Below are 20,328 nucleotides of genomic sequence, written 5' to 3' on the forward strand. Positions count from 1 at the left end.
ATAATATCTATGAGGGTTGATGACAAAAATTTTTTTTTGGATTTTTAATTATTTTTAGAACGAATTTTTTAATAAAAAATACAAATTATGAGTTTCTTATACTGTCTAGCGTGCCATCACCTTCCTATCAATTTTAACAGATTTTTTGAACATGGTACTAACATTGTAAACATGGCACATGAAAATCTATCAAATGGACCCCTTGAAAATTTAAATATTAAATTTAAAATAAAATCATCAAAGGAAACTAATAATATTCTCAAAAACATTTCATTTAATTTTATAATAAAATAAATAAATAATATTAAATTCAATGGCAACATATACAAAATTAATATACTATTGACAAATCACTTTATATAAATATATGTATCAATTTTTGTACAATTTTACAATTATCCCCATTATTTTTACTTTGTTGGAGAAAAGTAAAACTGAAAGTAAGAATAAAATTATAAAATAACTGAAATTTTAATATCTCGCTTCTTCATCAGTTCACATGTGGTCATCTTTTACTTTACTTTTTACGTATTTCTCTTGAACCCCCACGCCATCTCTGTCTCAACTTAAGTTATTTTTCTTTTCTTTCACTAAAAAATATTTTTATTTCAATTTTCATCATTTTTTAATAACAACACAACTATGTAGAATTACAAAATTGTATATGATGATGAAAATATAGAGGTAATGTTTCAAACGATGTTTTTTTTTTCACACAGCGCGTAGAACTGGTATAAAATCTTGTGTATAAATAAAAAAAATTTGATAAGTATGATTAATATATTGAAAATGATATTTGAGAAAATGAAATCAACGCAATTTAAAAATAACTTATTTCAAGAATTTTTTTTATGTTGATCTATTTTTTTTACTTGATCTTTCATTTTAATATAATATGTTGAAGAAATAATAGAGAAATAAATTTAAATTTTTAATAAAATTTTACAAAATAATTAATAAAATTTTGAAAGATAATTAATAGAAGTATTCTTTTCATGAATAGTCTTGCAATAACACCCTTAAGGGTAGGGTTTAAGTTTTAAAGAAAGAAAATTAGAAGGAAGTTGATCGGACCTAATATTATGTAATGTAAATTTATTTTAGTAATTCATATTATATATTATAATTTATACCTAACAAATAAAATAATGAACAAACAACACACTTTAGATTTCACCAAAGGCACCAGAGTAAATTTAATTTCAATTACAACTGGTAAGTTGTCTTGATAATTGATATTAGATTTGCATTGGAAGCAACTTATTTCTCCCTTTTTACACAAGTACCATTGAGGAGCAAGAACAAAAATGTACCTAGAGCTTGTGAAGGAAGACATTGACAACATGAGGACTTTAAGCTTGTACAATATTGTTAGCAGATGGTGATGGTAGCATTACAGTGGCGATGGATAAAATTGTAGCCAATGTTTGTGGACATTAGAAAAAGAAGAGAATAAGAATAGGGAGAGAAGAAGAAACATGAGATAAGAGAAAATAAAATTAAATAAAAAAGAAATTAATGATATAATATCTCTTTTATCTAAAACTCTTATTCTCTTTCTTTATTTTTTATTTTTCCAAATGTGCATTTTTGTTTCTACAGAATCGCAAAACAAATTTGATTGGGTCTTTGAAAGCAAATTATTGACGGTATAATATCTTAAATAATTTTTTAAAATAAATTAATAAAAATTTTGAAAATTTTCCAAAAATATAAATTTTTAAATCATTGAATATATGTCAGTAACTCATCAAAAAAATATCCCTCTATAAAATAATTTTAAAAAATTCTTAATATAAATTTTGAAAATCCATTGATACAAATGTAAATAGGAAACATGAGAGAGGAACTGTGAGCGTTGCAGCGAAAAGTTATTCCGTATTTGATACGTTCATCATAGTGAATAATTATGGGAAAAACATGCTAGGTAGTTTTTTTTATAGTGAAAAAGTATGAAAGGGTGCATTGAAATTGAAAGGCCATGAGAAAGAATGGGTATAAGTTAGTTTTTGAAACTTAAAAAAAAAAGATTATGGTTGAAGAAAGAGAATACGGGAAATTTTTTCCAATGATTAGCAAAGTCTAAGAATAAGAACAATTAAAAGGAGAAGTAATTAAAAATCAATAGAGAAAACAAAAAAGATAAAAATGTAAATAGGAAAAGGGAGCAAGGAACCGTGAGCGTTTAATGAAGACGTTATTTCATGTTTAATGCGTTTGTTAGAGAGAATAATTACTAGAAAACAAATCCTATGTAGGTTTTATAGTGAAGAAGTATGAAAGGATGCCTTGAAGTCAAAAGGTCATGAGAAAGAATACGTAAAATTTAGTTTTTCTATTAAAACGAATGAAAGAATGCAGTGCTATTAAAAAGATGTGATGGTTAATAGCATTCATATTATTTAAGTATAGGGTAAAATAGTAATATTATTAATTTACCAAGGGAAAAAAGGAAAAAGAAGTTGGAGAAATACCTTAGGAATGTTCGTACTTTAGAAAAGATGTATAAAGTTTAACTCGACTGAGGCAATATATGATAGAACATGTGAGACGACGAATGTTGAAAATGAGGGATAAATAGAGAGTTGGAAGTGTATGTGAAAAAGTTATATCAACAAAGCACATCAAAAGTGTGGGAGTAAAAGGTATGAAAAGAAACGTAGAAATTACGAAGGATACAAGAATTTTTTGGCACAAAAATTGGGAAAACGGAAATTTTTAAAAACAATTATGTGATTTGTAGCAATGTGACAAAAAATGTATGAATCCGTTAGGATAACATATGTTGAAAAAGAACATATGGTATAGCAAAATTTTGAAATTATAGATCGTTATGAAATAATAATAGAACAAAAATATTTGTGATGAAGGGCTAACTTGAATGAGAGAGATGCGAAGCATTGCTAACTTGGTTGAAAGAGATGCGAAGTAATAAAGCGTCGAAAGTGAGCAATGAATAGAAAGAATCGGTTTATATATATAGTAAAAATGACCTACCAAAAGTAACGAGCTGAAAATGTGCGTGAAAAAGTCACGAAGGTATAAAAGCATTTTTGAAATATTGAAAATTGAAGAAACTTGCCATACGTTTACATATATTATAGTTATATTATGTAAGCAATGGGAATGCCACAGAAGATGGAACAACACAAAACATATATATGAGGAAGCACAAAACACGGGCAAAAGCATATCGAATTATATGTACTTATCGTGATCTCATTGTTCGGATGGAGCAGTAACTTGATACAATTATAAGTGTATCACTTGTGATGATATGTGAGAAAAAGAAGAAATGAAACAAGATTATAATGAAAAAAATATTATATCAACATTGAGGAATAAGTAACAATCCTGCAATATTTTCTTACTCATAAAGAAATATAAAGTTTCTTATATTGAGCAATGAGCATTGGCTTAGGCTGAATATAGAAGACAACTGTTCTTTCAAATATTGAGGTATACATAGATTATTGTTCTTATAAACTACGATCACTGATTTGAACCGATTAAAGAAACTTGGATACTTGATTTAACTATCTAGGGATCGAGTTTGTTTAGCATTGATTTGACTGATTAAATCTAAAATTGTGATTTGTGTGGGGTTCTTGCGGTGAGTATCTGTCCAAGACTCCTTGAGGCTTGACTTCTCTAGTAATAGTCGTCTCTATACGGATTATGCTATACTCTGCTTCTCGATCTTTACTGAGGTCCAACTACAGTTTAGTCCCAAAAAATTAAGAACAGATTACGACAATTGGAAGAATTTCTATAATTGTGCTTATATTTTTATTCAATGTGTTTAGTGACATGTATTTTTTTTTTGTGGTGATCTAAGATGATATGTTGTATTTTCTATCTATATAATATACCCTCTTTTTTTATTTTTCTCCTTATTCTTGTTTTTTTATATCAATGGACATTCAGTGATTACTGAGAAAAAAGAGAGAGGGAGAGAGAGAGGGGCGCTTGGGCAGTTGCTCTTTCGAGTGCAACTGATTGCTATTTTTGTTGTGCACTATTGGATATTCAAAATTTTAATTAAGCGAGCTAGGTCTATACTAAGAGGCGTGCAATTGAGTGCTTAGCTGCATTGATGAGAATAGGAGGGAGCAATACTGATTAGTGGGTCCCGTTTGAGGATTTAGCTAATTTTTGTGAATTTTAGTGGGTCAGCCCAATTTGGGTTGACCTCACTCCTCGCCTCTCTTCTGAGTGGGGTTGCCTCAGTATCTCAATATTTATATCTCACCGGAATTAATTATATATTCATGAATTGTACTGCCCAACATTCATTTCCCATCTTCCCTTAGAGAGTCATCGTATAATTATTAGTTAGACTAGGACAGGACAATTCCAATCAGTTTCCATCAAGGGCCAAAACCTGTACTCGATGAAGTAATATGTTTGATCAATCATATTCACACACCGAGGACGTCTCGTCTATTGCATTGTTTTTCGATCAGATTTGGTTCATCTATAATTTGAATTCATATGCAATTGGTATAGTTGTGAGATAAAATTTTATTGTCCTCTCAACGCATCTCCAACTATATATTTATTATCATATTTTTGTTTTTTTTTCTCACTAAAAATTAATATTCATGAAGAAATTTCCAAAAGCATTTGCTGGGAGAGCGCTGACCTTATTAGAATCCCAATGGCTCACCCATCCCACATGAGCAAAAGCCAAATTTTGTGGGTCTGAAAAGGGCACAAAGCTTGATTAAATTAGCCAAATTCCCAAGCCCACTCCTATGTCCTGCCAGGGCTACCTTTACTTTTCTTTCCATCAAGATCTCATTATTGGTGCTCATAACTATGTGCATGATGATCTTCACTCATCATAGGCCTGCAGACAAACATATATATATATATATATATATATATATATATAGCTATGTATATGTATCGATGCACAAGTGCATGCATACAGATAAAAGTAATTCACCTGCAGATGAGTTCATCATATAAGTTTTGCTTTTGGTTGGTCCCAACTTCATGCCTTTGATTCTTGGCATTTGAGTTAATTAATTTATTATGAAGTAGCTCTGTAGGCTGTACGCATCCTATATTCGGTGCGAATAATTGCCGATTCCAAGTTGTTCGATTGCATATCTATGCTTATGAAGAATTTGATGCATTATTGATCTCCAATAATTTAAATATGAACCATGAATGATCTTTTGTTTAGTCCCATTTTGAATTAGCTAGTTCATCTTAAGTTTTTCTCTTCTTTTTTTTTATTGCATTTTTCTGCGATTCTAATGATTATGATCGGAAGTAATCGATTGCAAAAGCGGCTGTTTTCATCGTGCACATGCTGGATCATTCGGATTTCCAGAAGTAACAACATATCATAGTCAAGATATTTCTTCGGACAGATGAATCTATACAAGTAGTAAATCAAATTGATTGGCTTGAGGAAGTTCATCGTACACATCAAAGTTTTTGCCTTTTCCGGGCCCACATTCAATAAATGTCAATATGTATGTTATGCGAGTGAAGGCAGCATATAATGTGCCCCATCCACACAGATGCCGCCATTGTCTGCAGTCACATTGCAGCTGAGGATCCAGTGATCATTTCAACGTAAAAAGACAATCACCACTGATTTTATAACTGTAACAGATGTAACTTGGTGTTCCACAATTTGTTACCCTCTTAATTAACTAGGGCTTCGATTTCTCTGCAGTTCTTAGTAACGACAGGAAGTCCGGTTGACGTCCTTGATCCAATGCCATCCTGGAGGGATGGTGGACATTCATCGGATTCACCTTTTTCCATTTGTTTAGTGAAAAACTGTATTGCCTCTAGGGAATGCCCACCATCTCATGTCAGGGATGATGTTCCGGGTAGTCACCCGGAATCACTTTTGGCTCCATACTGCTGCAAAGAGATCGATTCTAGATCTCTTTCACTGGTCTTCAGTTTTTCAGTGTGAACACTGAAGAAATATTGAACATATCCTAATTAACATTGACAATTGGGAAAGCGAAGTGCCTTCTAGACACCGATGGACGAACCAAAGTAGCGATAGGTGATGTGCAAACTACTAATTATTAATTATTCTCTACTTGCCCTTTTCGATTAGCGACGAATTAGAACATGTATGGCTGACCATCTCCCTTTTCAGATCACACAAGTGCAAGATTAATTAAATAACGATCCATGTAGAATATATATATACATATGTGAGACCTAATTAACCAAAAGGTCAGCCACAGTGCAAACCATTAACGCGAGGAACCGCAAAAACAACACACAACACAATAAAAGAGAGAAGAAAGGCAACGAAAGAGAAAGCAGTTAAGTGGCAAAACAAATCACACAATAGACAAGACAAAAAGACAACTTTCGAATTAAATTAGCAGAATTCAAAGATTTTCTGTCCTCTAGCTACTGAGGAGGTCTGATTTTTAATTTCAATTCCAACAAGTGACAACAAATGGTAAAAGAAAATTCAATGGGAGATACATAAATTATTAGACATTGGTCTGCCATCAAAGAAAAGATTTCCATCATGTTCACTGAGCAAAACAAAATTAAAGATCATTAGTGTATATGATTTTTAATGAGTCATTCACTACTTAATTGATGTTATAATATATATCTACACCTCACTTGCGCAGCCAAGCCAACCAGCAGAAGAAGTTATTATCCTTCTTTTTGATTTGTTAGTTTTCTTTATCATAACATAAAGGCAGTAGACTGTGTTTTTCATTGTGTGATCGTATCAATGTCCATCTACTAAACTTTTTGAAAGATTTGCTAGCATGAAGTGGGAAAGGGACATTTTATTAGATAGTGTATGTAAAATCTCCGATAGACTCATAAGTAATTGGGTCTTATCTCCAATCCAAAAGCTCGAGTTAATAGAGCGGTGGACCCAATTCCATTATAAATCCATGTTTTTCTTTCTATTTATCCGATGCGGGATGACCGATCCTCAATAGTCTTTTATGTATTATTTAAGTAAAGAACATGAACGGTGAGGTGACTTAATCTCATGAAAGATCCATCAGGTGCCATTACTCATGAGACCGTCCTGGGTTGGTCTCACAAATGACTAATACTGACGTGTGTATTTGGAGTTGCGTGTATATGACACAAATTAATACCTCAACTATATATGATGTTCATTTCTCAAGACATATATTTTCCACTATATGTAATTTATAAAGCTTTAGCTAGAAGAGTTGTCTTCATATTTTAATGCAATTGTAATAGAACATTTTTAGTATATATCTTTCTCCTCCTGCTTCAGCAAAGTTCTATATATGCGAAAATTAACCTCTATATAAATAATCTCTTGGAGTATCGTATCTTATTACTTCTTATAAGGAAATTTGTCTCGCCACTTTGTGCGTGTTTCAAAAACTTATATCTTTCCTTATAATCGAAAAGGGGATTGAGATATGCTAGATTAATATTGTTTCCTAGATAGCATCAATTGTGTTTTGATGAAGAGGGAAGACATCGGAAAGGAATTTTCCACGACCAAGAATTAGAAGCCCTACTAAAAGAGAATAAATTTCTCACATACATCTTAATGCCACTAACGATGGCTTTAGGAAAAGTGAGGTTTTTATGAGAGAAAAGAAAAGAAAAAGAAAGGGGACTTTGCACATCCGAAAGTAACCAAACACTTATCATAATATTCCTAATTCGGGAAGCCCTATGATATATGTGGAGGAATGAGATATCCCACCAAAGAATTGAGTTGAGAATGGGAGGAAACGAATGGTTAAGGGAAAGAGTCGTCGGTGGAGCCATAGTGAGGGTGGGGGAGGAAAAAAAGCTACAACTACGTACGTCAGAATTCTCTTCTTTACAAGAGCATTCATTCAAGTTCATATAAACAATGAGATGAATATGAAAAATGACCGTTGTTTGATGTGTTCAGTCTTCCATCGATCGAATACCTCCATGTGCAGTGAGATTCCGAGTTTAAGAGTGTGGAAGTGTGTATGCCATAAGTCATATTACAATTTTTCAAGTGCTGGGTTGCTAGCTAGCTAGGGTTTCTTGGTTATGTTGGGAATTTGAGAAAGTTGAGGTTTACAGAATAAACTCTAATTGGGGCTATTGAGATAATCTAAAGAAGTCCATTGTGTAAAAGAGGATTCTGAAATTCCGCAAGCATGCATGCCTCAAAAGAAGTCACAAAATCAATTCATAAAGATGCAAAAACATTCAATGCGTTTATGCTATATCTTCTTTCAAATCTAACTATGCCTTTTTTTTTATTCAGTTCTTGACTCGAGTAAGCATGACCACACAAACAACAGGTCACTCTAAATTTTTTCATGCGTTTTATTTTTATAAGTAAAAATTTTTTGGATAAGTTCCCTCGCACTAATTAACTGTCGAAGAATTCAATCTTTTATTTATTTATTAGATATATCTATGAATCTAATGGAGAGATGGGGAAAACGAATTGAGAGCATGTACTATTATAGAGCACTTTTTTTTTTTTTTGTAAAATGCGTGTATTCTTAATCTACCGGTTAAAACTAATTTCATTTTAGCATTAGTTTGGACCTGATCACGAAGTGCTTGGCAATGCATTTCAAAATTTACACTAGCGAATTCAATATACCGTCGAGCAAGTATCTTGTATCATCTGTTTGATCGACTCCATGCCCATTTTCTGTTAGATTTGGTATTTTATTGGGCCAGAATTGAATTTCAAATCGAAGATCTGATGAGTCTTTTTTCTTTCCCTTTTGCCAATATTAGATGCCCCATTAAGTTCTGCATTGCACCACCTACAGAATGTTGCTGCCCTTTCACAGGAATAGGTTTTGCATTAGATCAGATAACCCAATGACTAGTTTTGCAACTCTCTCTGCAACAAAATTTTGCTGAAAACTATGTTTTTCCCCTGATTTTCGGTATATTTCTGATACTTTCTTTAATATCCGTCTCCGGCTTCGCTATATTTCTGTCATCTGATAATTCAGCTACTCTTCAACTCTAGCCTATTTACTTTCATCATCTCATTATCTAAGTGGGATCGATTCCATGGCACTCTTCAGTTTCCTGTGTCCCGGAAAACAGTTTTCCTGTAGCGCTTTTGAGAAGGACATCATGATGATTGTAGCATTAGTCCAATGGGAACACATCCCAATTTGATCCGCAAATTAAAGCGAAATTCCATAGGACTGTGATAAATAGAACATCCACTGAGAAGAAAAACATATAGATGCTCGGTTATCAAGAAGCATCCATTAAACCTTAAAAGTCAACACATTATGGGATCCTTAAAGCAATATGATCAACATAAGATGCCTGTACTCAATTAGCGTTAAATTATGATTCAAGGAGTGGACCAGTTCTTTCTCAGGGATCAGATCAATCTAAAGAGGATTCCTGTTCACATCTTTGTACAGCAGATATCGACTCCTCGTCTTGCCCAGAGCAGCATACCTGGGAATACAAGAATGGATCGTGCTTAATTTTGAATAGCTAGGTTGAAACTGACGAATTAATCAAGAAGCAGGAGAGTCGAACTCCGAACATACCACTGAGGCACAAATGGAGCCATCCAAATCACGTCTCCTGCCTGAACTGGGTACCTATAAGTAGCCATGGAAGAGAGGTTAGGAGACCATTCACAAGCAATTACTAATAGACACAAAAGATTAACTGCATGCAAGTGAAGTTCCTACCAGCTCTCCCCTAGTCGATAAATGCCCTGTCCTTCCAAAAGGAGGAGGCCGTGCTGATTATAGTGGACCTCCTGCAAATCACAATTAATAGTGCACGGGGGGTCAGCTATTTTACCCGCAGTCTTACTATCCCTCAAGAAGCTCTAGACTCGGGAGCTGTTGAAAACGCATCCCTTTCATCTCAAGAAACTATAAGCGTGATCAGTTCATGTAATTCTATAAAGATGTCCTTTGAAGTAGAGTTGAGAACCAGACATCAGCTGTAGTTGACCAAAAAAGTATACTGAGGAAGAGCAAAATACCTTAACATTTAGATATTCTCCAGGTTGAAAATCCATAATCTGCACAAAGTGCAGATCATTAGTCCATGCAGTAACATGGAACAGAGCATCATTTCCAAATTATAGAATAACAGAGTAGCTAGAAGATAAAGGAAATCACATATATCACTCTTCGGAATGGATTGAAAATATAGTTGAAGATAGATGGAGACTGCATCCAAGATCACAGGCCGCAGCAATAAAGAATACAAGAACAAATTATTGCTCACGTGAATATTAAAGTCATACGCCAAAGATGTGGGGAGCAGCTTCCGGAGTTCAAAAACCTGATGGCAATAAAAGAGCGACTCTCAGATGTTCACCATCTCAAATCTGAAATCATATTATACGAAGCAGCAGCAGCGAGAGGTATACTATTCAGTAGTCACCTCTCCTGGAGTTTCAAGAAGCGGCTGCTTGTCTGTCGAGCCGACAATCTCCTCGGGTTTATGATCATTCAGATAGGCATACCTTGAAGAAGAAAATTTACTGAGTGTTTTGACGGTACAATTAATGGAAAACAAGATAATAGATATTCATTTATACCCTGAACTAGAATCACAAAATTTTTCTTTAGCAAAATTAATATTAGAAAACAAGCTGTTTTCCCTCTTTTGTTTCTTTCTAAAGCAAGTAAATAGTCCATTTTTCTCTCAAGCACAAGATTTTACCTTCTTTCAAAAACGATCAAAGTAGCGGATGAATCACACGCGATTGAATGCTCAAAATTTGGGGGTAGATAAGCATATGAATCCACCTGCGAGATTAAGAGACATGGCATCAGATGCTAATAGACCTCTCCACCAAAAAAAATGACCTATTCTACTAATAAACCTTCAATCACTTGAAAGAGATATTTAACTGCCATACCTCCAACTTACGGCTTCTGCCGGCTGCATTAGTCAGGGTGGCTGTTCCCTGAACCACAAAGATGAACCTGATTGAAATTTTCAACGTACCACATGTTATATCCTTTAAATTATACCAAAATCAACTCCAGGGGAAGAAAGGTTAGAATGATTACGAAACCTCTCAATGTCATTAGTGGGGAGTCCTGATCTTGAATTCTCTGCACAATGGACAGTATTTATCGGTGATAGTTATCATTTGAAGCCCAAATCCAAGCTAGTGATACAGACTCATCTAATATGTTGAGTTATGCAGAGTTTATGAACACTTCAGAGATGGTTATACAAGATATGATGATGAACTCTATACAGTCTAGAAGGATTCATTGACCTGAAGACACAAATAATCTATTTGTAATATTCATGATAACCAGGAAGCATAGGAAAAGCCTGAGACAGCCACAAAATTCTCTTAATAAAAAGATGGGCAGACCTGCCATCCTTGCTAAGTACATGACGAAATGCGAACCCATAGCTGGAGTTATTAAGAATGCACCCAATGTGTAGGTCCTGCCAGAGTTATTTCAAATTCCAGTGACTCCCTTAAGAAGTCATATCTACTTTTCAAATCATAATCCAAATTATAGAAAAAGGAATGGAAAATAAAAAGGGAAGACAAATAGTACCAATCAGGTAGAGGGCTCCAAACATGACTTTCTGGTGTTATAAGAGCATGGTCACTCCGGTAAACGCTTCGTGTGAAACCTGGCAGGTCTGCAAAGAGAGGACTATATGCATGAGGAGAAAATATAAGACTTTGCATATATGCCAGAAGATGAAGGCTTCCTGCCTCTTAAGCTATACCAAACAAATAAAGCCGTCTATAGCTCGTACGAAGGTAGAACATTCTGACTTATCCCGGTAAATGAAAAAGTTTCTAGATATTATACTGCCACTAATATCTCTTTCCTATCGGTGCTTGGTATGTAAATTTCCCTGCTTTTGAGAGCTTCCAAAGACATTGAGTCATCCATCTACATTCGCCAATTTGAACCACAAGGATAACTACTACCCAAAGCACAGTCAAAACTGATAAACAAGCACAGTATGTATCAGCAGAAGATTGCAGCAAAGAACTGATTACTGATCCCACATGACAATAAAAGCTTTAGCCCTTCAGTCGAATAGCTAGTATTTCTTAGATGTTGATCAGCAATCCAGCTGATATTCTGCCTATTCCTTGATACTATTACTTGACAACGCCACAAATCCTCCTAGGGCCTCCTCAGCATCAGTCAAATCGAGCATATACCTTTATCAGTGACTAGACTGACCTTGAAGGTGAGATGGAGAGAGCGTGGGATTGGTGACCTTCCAGTACATATGAGGGTCGGATTCCGACACGGGGCTAACAATATATTGCCCGGAACAGAACCCATCTCCGGACGCGGAAACCGCAATCAGACCTGAAACAATCGGAGCCCCACACGTTCACTGTCGCCATTAGCTAAATCAAGATTCCTAAAGCTGAGCTTCAAGTTCGAATCATTAGAACAACATCAACGGTTCCAAAGGTCGTGACTTTCGTCGATTATCAGGGGAAATGAAATGTGGGCACATACCAAGATTGACGAGGAGAACGAGTGAAAGGTATGGACACCAAGCAGAGGGGCAAAGCATGGTGGGTTCAAGAATCAAATGGGACCAAACCATCCTTGGACAGCGTGGGATGTGCTTCGTCGGACGACGGGGTTCTGATTTGAGCTCAGTTGATCGTGTCGGAATGGGATGCTAGTGAGGACTGGAGAGAAGACAACAAGCAGCTGTGTGCTGGAGAATGCTGACGACTGTCGGATTTTTTATGGACTGTGACTGTGACAGCAAGTGTTTGGAATCTGAGCGAATCATGCCAAGAAGGCCAATATGCGATTCATGACATTATATTATTTTTGACAAAAATCACCAATTTTTTTTCTATTGTTTTTACTTTTTATTGTTTAATTTCCTATTGTTTTTGTTATTCAAAAAACAAAAATGGTTTTTATTTATATATATTTTGCTTGATAGGGGCCTAAGCCCAAAGAGGCCCCCAAAGATGAGAAGATTCACATTGAGATGGCCCAATTTAGATCCACGCACAACAAGTACTCTTGATCGTGTCGAAAAGAAGGATGACAAAGCCATCTCGATCAAATGTCTAGAATTGAATGAGACTATTATCTCTTCTTCTATAAATTAAGACGGATTAAGAAATGCCTCTTCGTGTTGGTGATGAAGTTCTCTGGAACGCTGATAATCGGAGCACATTGATTAGTCTTGTAGGACGGAAAACAATGAAACAGACAGAAGCCCGGAATGGCCATTATCAAGACGACTTATTGCAATCCATGAATGAAAGAATCTGTAGATCAGTATTATAACCCTCATAAAAATGGTCTAAAACAGCTGGAGAGCTCTGAACTTCCAACCTTAAACTTTAAAAAAAGACACTCGCTAATGCAGAGTTTTCCTTCGCTTTCCAGATTTTTGAGCAATTTCATCAATAATTTCTGATGACCTCCCTAGCAGCTAGTACTTTTGAGTGACGGATTCGTGGTTGTTACATATATTATTAGAGCTGACCTTGGCCCACAACTATGTGAGATTGCGGGTAGTTGTTATGAGGGCTATCCACAAATTCGAATCCGTGGGAGATATATTCTGGACTACGGTCCAAGAACCCAACGATGACGCTAGAGTTAATTGGGGTAGTTTGTCATGCTCCGCGAATTTCACATCGGTTGTACAAGTATGAGATCTTGGATTTATATGGAAGGTTCAATTAGGTCATTAGTAGCTAACACTTTTGAGGACGGGTTTGTGGTTGTTACACGAAGTGACTTGAAGAGTGAATGAGAAGAAAACATATAATGAGTCGGTAAAGGTCCCTTCGCCTTGCCGTCTCAACACTTTGATTCTGCAGTGCTCAAATGCCTAAAGAAAGGAGAAACTTAATGTACTGTTTGCATTAGATGCCGATGCATACAGTGGCTAATAGGAGGATGAACTTGGAAATAAATAAAAAAAAAAACACTTAGCAAACCAAAGAAAATCGGACATTAACCAGGAATTGTATATATCATGATCAATTTAAAGCAAACGAAAGAGGTTCCCCAAGGAGTTGCAGTCACGCCTCTTCGATGCCCACTGGCATGGTATTTCCGGGTTTGATCTCGCAGCTATTCCCTGAAAGTCCTCCCCTCGTGTTCTCCTGAGATTCATGCCCGGGCTCATCAGATCCCACATGATGCCTTATGTGCCTCTTTTCCGGGGTGTCCATAAAATGCTGAGGATTATAATATCTGGCCATGGACAATGCCTGGGCGACAGTCATCCATCCGAACACACAAACAAAGGCTAATATAAACAACACAAAAACTCTAAGAGCAAGAAATTGTTCGGGAGTGTTGTTTAAGAACGCGACAGAGTAGGTTAGCAGCAAGAAAGTCGCGGACATAATGAGCAAGTTGCTAGCCGAGGCCCCTGGCAAATTGAGAATGATCTCACCCAGAGAGAGTGCGAAGGCCACACTGTTGAAAGCGAGGTAACAGGACAACAGGCGGCCGCTCATGATCATCTTCCCAGGTGATGATGAGTCCTCATCTTGCCAGAATCCACCCGGCGGACTGAGAATTCCCTGATAGGCAGCCGTAGCTATAAGTACTGCTACCACTAGAATCGCTTCACGAGACTTCTCATTTCCTCCCCTTCCCAGTTCTACCTTTCCTCCTCTTCCCAATTCTAAAATGGACTTTATGATTCTGTCGAGCATCACCATCAGAACAATGGGAATATTGCCAAAGCGTATATAGAGGATGGTATGATGATTTCCTTCCAATCGGGCCTGTAAGTAACGATAGACGGCACGCGGTAAACCTAGTCTGCTGCATAGAATCCTCCCTATTTGTTCATCGCTTTCTGGCCGTCTTTCCTCATGAATGGACAGAGCTGTTTTGCCATTGAAGTTCTTGGCATCTCTGTCAACACATGGGAACAGCATCGACACCACCTTAATTTTCATGGAAGCAAATGCTATTAGTTTTTGTCCAATTCCATCTATAATCGATATATCTTTTGAATCGTTTTAGAAATAAATTTCCAAAATCATGCAAAACGGTGCCTTTTTTTTTTGTTTAATGCAGATTCATGTGTGTGTGTATATATATATCTGGAAATTCTATGATGTGTGTATATATATATATATATATCTGGAAATTCTATGATGCATGCATGTACTATACATACAAATACTTACTTGAAAAACTTCGAGCGAATTACTTATAATTCAAGCAAATAAAGTAAATTTCTTTAGATCAAATAATTGATTCGAAAAAATACGAGTATTATTCTTGCATGTTCCATACATATATATATATTACGATCCGTTGTGAGAGCCAACAGCTAATCCCGAATCCCGAAAAATCTAAAATGGAGACTTCTTTACTTTTAATGCTGTTTATTCGTGGTATCGTGGTCAGGAATCTCGGATTACTGCCACAATCCATGAATTTTTATGCGTTTGGCAGGAAACTGGAGCCTGGGAATCCCACGTCGGGCTTTCCCGGGCTCCCAAATTGTCTCTGTCAACAATAAGGTGGAGTTGACGCTCTTGCCCCGTGCAAGAGCGCCAACTTCATTTTTTATTTATTTATTTATATATCAATATATATAATATATAAATATTAAATATATTTTATTTTTATTTATATTTCATATAAATATTAGATATAATACATAAATACTATATATTATATATTTATATCAAATATTAATATAAACATATAAAAAATTACTTATATATAAATATATTTAAAATTTAAAAATAATAAAATATAAAGTGTGGGGTATATTTGTAAAATTACTTTACTTTCTCATCGATTTATTTAATATACCAAACGTAATAATCTCACATTACCTTATACTTTCCCAAATACACAATAACTTACCAAACATGGTAATATCATATTCCTTGTAATATATAACATTCCCGAGCTTACTTTCTCTGCAATCTGACATTTCCTGTAATCTAACAATCGGTGAACGAAATGACCCCTTTTAGTCTCAGTCCTTCCCATATCAAATGGAAAATTATTTAGTCACGGACGGGGATCATCCAAGGAGGAATCGAATGAATACAGTTGACTGTAAATGCAACATAGTCGACTAGAACTAAGATGCAGTCGACTGGGTTGCACTAGTAATCGACGATGTTCACCCCAGCCAGTGCCATCGGGATCGGATAAGCTTCCCAAATGGACCCCAAATTCCATCGTGAAATTTTATAAACCACTTCAACGTTTGTTTAAAATGTTGGTTTATTATAATTTATTTATTGGTTTTTGTGTGCACCACCTAGGATCCAAAAATTCACTAAGAGGTAAAACTCTCATAGTCGTAAATTTTCTCAATTCACAAGAGTCGAACTCAAAACCTTGCTTAAAGGGAATAAGCGTTGAATCCCCGTATTAACCCATGGTTTCTTTTATTGTTTGAATGTTTGTCCATGAATTAAAGTTGATTTGAGTTTTGAATAATAGAAAATTAGATTAAAGGATGAGAATAGAAAGTACTCAACCGTACGCTAGTTTAAAAAAAAAGTACCAAACAGAAATGGACAGAGAAAAATGAAAAGGATTTGTACTAGGCTCATGAGCCTTTTTATGTAACAAAAAAAATGAAAAGGATTTAAAACAAAAAAATGTGTACCTACCAAAAAAAACAGAAAAATATGTAAAAGTAAGTAATGTTAATGAGTTGATAGTATTATTTTTCATATTTATTTTAGAAAGTGAGACGCGTGTTCTGAGCATATAATTTTAAAATAAATAATAAGAAACTAATAAATTAATAAACTCATCCAGCTACTAAGCTTGGAGGGAAAATCTCGCTAGTGGGATCTGTTGCATCTTATTTTCCTCTTCTTCCTACCTCAATGAAATTCAAAAGTCCCCCATAATGAAAAATAAAATTCACTGAAAATTTTAAATAGAAAAGAGCGTTCGTACGTTGATTTTGGGGAAGAGAAAGAGATAAAATACAGAAAGAGGCAGAGAAAGATAGCTACTGGATGGAATTAATTTACAATCTCGCACTCGACGTAAGGGCAATTAAATAATAAAATTTAATTGAAAAAGAGTGTCATTTGTAACTCGATGGAATTCTAATAACTAATAAATCTTGCCTTCATCTAATTTTTTGATTACAATAGAAGTTTATGAGTCTAGTACAATGAAATATAAATTCTAAATTCTAATAAAGGGATATAGGTAGTCCCACTGAGTATCGAACGTTGAACCACTTCATTCCAGGCGAGGGTATACACTACTGTGCTACAGCATCGTCTAACAATTTAAAAGTTCCTAGTTCAATTCTGATTGTGAAACTACTTGTATTTCTTTATTAAATTTACACTTTTATTGTATTACATTTATAAGTTTTCTTATAATCGAAAATAATAAAATTTATGGTACAATAAGTCAAATTGGAAATCCTATTTGTATATTAACATGGGTAAAGAGGAATATGATAGTACAAAATGTTTCAAAGTTATAACATGATAGTACAAACCGTCATCTTGTTATTGACGTCGTCAAGCCGATGCTGATAGTACAAAATCAGTTTTTGTGGGACGTTACATGATGGTGCAAAATGTTTTGATGTTGTAACTTAATAGTACAAAATGTTTTACGTAAGTTACATGATGGCGTAAAATTTATAGTCTTATAAAGGATGATTTGACAGCGTCAGTGGCGAGATGACGATTTGTACTATCATATTACAATTTTGAAACATTTTGTACTATCAAATAGCAAAAAAACTTTTTGAACCAACCTGATACATTATTAAAATTTTTTAGACTACTAATATAATTAACTCTTCTTTTTAAGAAAAAGGAAAAGTCAGAGGGCAGGCCACGTGGGCTGGGAGTAGGCCATGCGGCCTGCTCTCATTAGCCGGGCACTCCCCCCCAGATGGGCGGAGTGCCGGGATGGTTGTCCCAAGTGCCACATGAGCGGGAGGCGCTCCCGCGGCACTCGCCCTAAGACAAGGACAGAGACAACCTATAATAAGCACAAAAAAGCCCTATTTCCCTAGAAATCTGTGGGAAAACATAAGACGATCTAGTAATTGGTCTTAATGCAAGCATATGAAAAAAAAAATGGAAATAGAAAGTTAAACAAACCATTTTTTAATCTCACATATATAAGAAATATAGAAGGAGAGAGAGCAGAGAAAGGGGAGCATCAAATAAGCCCGATTAAACTCATCAGGATACATAACCCAAACAAAACCTAATACGAAAATGTATGTATGGCCGCTATTAAATTCAGAATCTGTTGATGTCGTACCTGAGGCTGGTTTTTGCGAGTCGCGACATGCAATACGGTGTCACCATCAAAGTTCTTCCAATCCAGGATATGTTCTCTCTCGGCTTTCAATATCCATCCAAAGAGAACTTTAAATGACTCGAACTTGCTACTTTCCACCGCAATGTGCACGGCAGTCTCCCACTGGGCGGTCAAATCCTCGATGGAAGATGGGCAAACATAGAGTAACTCGGCCAACAGCTGCGGTGGTGCAAATTCAACTGCGACGTGAAAGGGCGTCTTGCCTTCCTTACCTTTGACCCGAATCAGCTCAGGTTCGAGCATCATCAGTGCCCTCGCAGTCTTCCATTGCCTATTCAGCAAGGCCAAGTGCATCGGAGTAAGGCCCTCAGGATTCAGCTTCCTAGCAAACGATGGCTTTAGGACAGCCACCTCAACGGCAAACTTGGCCCTCCCATGGGATGATGAGTCAGTCCTCTCATCGTTACCAGAGCTAGCAGCTATATGCAGAGGAGTCTCTGCAAAGGGTGCTTCATATTTAATTGAATCCAAAATGTCTGGTTTCCGACCGAGTAAATTGTACAACTCCTTGATATCTCCTCTTTCAGCCACGGCTTCGAGCAATCTATGCGACATGTCGATATCTCCTCCTTTAGCCGCAGCTTCAAACGGACTATCATTGTTGGACATCTTTCACCGATTTATCGAACTTGGAACGCCAATTGCGTCTTTAGCACGTTCAGTCATCGAATCAGTGATTGAGAGGGTGTTTTGGGTGCAGAAGATAGGCAGTAGCAAATGATTAGGAGGGAGAGAATCAACAGCACAGGGTTATATAGAAAACATAAATAAATAAATAATAACAAATAAAAGAAAAGGGATTTGCTGTTTTCTGTGAGATCTCATATTTACCCTCCATTTGTTTCACATAAATAATTTTTCGAAAGAAAACCATTTACATGAAAACAATTTCCAGGTAGTTTACTTTCCCATGTTTGGAAGGATACAAGTAAATCATCTTCATGTGCTTGGAGAAATGTGTCAATATCGAAGAGGATGTAGCAGTGATACACGCTCTCACTTAGTAACAAAGAGTTTACAGGTTCGTTACTCATGATAGGATTATCCATGTATTTTTATTAATTATTAGAATTTTTATTTCAGTGTACTAGATTCATATGTTTCATTTATATCTGAAAAGAAAAAAAAAGTGTCAACTTAGGTAAGAGAGAGAAAGAGTAGTGCAGCTGAGAAAATGAATTTCGAAAATTTTTATATGAATTCATTTTCCTTATTTTTGCCTTTATTTTGTAAATTGACTGAAAACACTCTCCTATTGACCAAAGGATCTTGCATAACCAATATAGAAAAATAATAAATGCACGTTCCTGCAAATTACTTTTTCCGAAACAAACGAGCCTTATATTTTATTTCTTTCACTTAAAACATAGTACGCTGGGACTGTTCATCCAACTTCTTTTTTTTTTTTTTCAATAGCAAGAACACGGATTCTTGTTTTCTTACCTGAAACTAATTCCTATTATATACCCATTTACACGTTTCTTTCGATTACGAGGGAGGGATATGGCCTAAGATAAAATAGTATCGGAACTTCATGATTCCAATCAATTCGCGCCAAGCTTCATTTCTCAAACTCATCTATATATATAGTAACTTAAACTACTCTCACAAGAGCCTTCCATGTGTGCATTTTCAACAAACCCTTAGCTCATTGTGCAATGTGAATTCTTTGCCTTAATAAACTTAATTTTTCTCTTTTTTTCCATCTCTTTTTTCGCACGAAGAACACTCTTTTTATTTCCAATACTTGATTGTCCCAAACATCTAATTGATTCGGTCCATCTTTAGCTTTTTCTTTTTCGCATTTATTCTATCGAATCCTTTTCTCTTTTTTTTTTTGGTAGATATCGAACATCCTTTAGGCCATTTCTCATATAATATTTTTGCATTTCTCGCGACCTTTACACTTTGCTCCATCTTTAGCCATTTCCTTTTCGCATATTAATCTATCGACCATCCTTTTAGTTTTTACTTTTCTTCACGACCTTTAGACTATATATATATATATATATATATATATATATATATGTATAAGTCA

At 35.4% G+C, this 20,328-nt stretch overlaps 2 protein-coding genes across 3 annotated transcripts in view; both read right to left on the reverse strand.

Annotated features, from left to right (window-relative positions):
* Positions 1–9,146: 9,146 nt before the first annotated feature.
* LOC116215122 ((S)-ureidoglycine aminohydrolase) overlaps positions 9,147–20,328 on the reverse strand; it is a 36,440-nt gene continuing 25,258 nt past the window's right edge. Inside the window, exons 1-13 of one of the 2 annotated variants that reach the window (XM_031550717.1) lie at positions 12,465–12,746; positions 12,177–12,308; positions 11,529–11,616; positions 11,336–11,412; positions 11,024–11,063; positions 10,865–10,931; positions 10,666–10,751; positions 10,384–10,465; positions 10,225–10,281; positions 9,977–10,015; positions 9,675–9,745; positions 9,528–9,581; positions 9,147–9,432 (exon numbers count right to left, since the gene is read on the reverse strand). In XM_031550717.1, coding sequence (XP_031406577.1) covers positions 9,363–9,432; positions 9,528–9,581; positions 9,675–9,745; positions 9,977–10,015; positions 10,225–10,281; positions 10,384–10,465; positions 10,666–10,751; positions 10,865–10,931; positions 11,024–11,063; positions 11,336–11,412; positions 11,529–11,616; positions 12,177–12,308; positions 12,465–12,555 — 954 coding nt within the window. In that variant the 5' untranslated portion in view covers positions 12,556–12,746 and the 3' untranslated portion in view covers positions 9,147–9,362. Of the gene's footprint in view, positions 9,433–9,527; positions 9,582–9,674; positions 9,746–9,976; positions 10,016–10,224; positions 10,282–10,383; positions 10,466–10,665; positions 10,752–10,864; positions 10,932–11,023; positions 11,064–11,335; positions 11,413–11,528; positions 11,617–12,176; positions 12,309–12,464; positions 12,747–20,328 lie in introns of those variants that run through there. The other variant, XM_031550724.1, reaches the window with a different exon arrangement.
* LOC116215120 (ankyrin repeat-containing protein At5g02620-like) lies at positions 13,826–19,087 on the reverse strand. The gene is made up of 2 exons (XM_031550707.1): positions 18,231–19,087; positions 13,826–14,890 (listed from the first exon to the last, which is right to left on the reverse strand). The coding sequence occupies exons 1-2, from the start codon at positions 18,897–18,899 to the stop codon at positions 14,009–14,011; spliced, it is 1,551 nt and encodes a 516-aa protein (XP_031406567.1). The 5' UTR covers positions 18,900–19,087; the 3' UTR covers positions 13,826–14,008.

This window comes from Punica granatum, chromosome 1, assembly GCF_007655135.1.
Source record: "Punica granatum isolate Tunisia-2019 chromosome 1, ASM765513v2, whole genome shotgun sequence".
Classification (NCBI taxonomy): domain Eukaryota; kingdom Viridiplantae; phylum Streptophyta; class Magnoliopsida; order Myrtales; family Lythraceae; genus Punica; species Punica granatum.

Bases quoted from the DNA above. Each gene is read 5' to 3' on its own strand.
- LOC116215120 (XM_031550707.1), bottom strand. From the start codon at position 18,899: ATGTCCAACAATGATAGTCCGTTTGAAGCTGCGGCTAAAGGAGGAGAT. The intron at 14,891-18,230 runs GTACGACATCAA...ATGAAAATTAAG, and splicing joins CTCGCAAAAACCAGCCTCAG to GTGGTGTCGATGCTGTTCCC.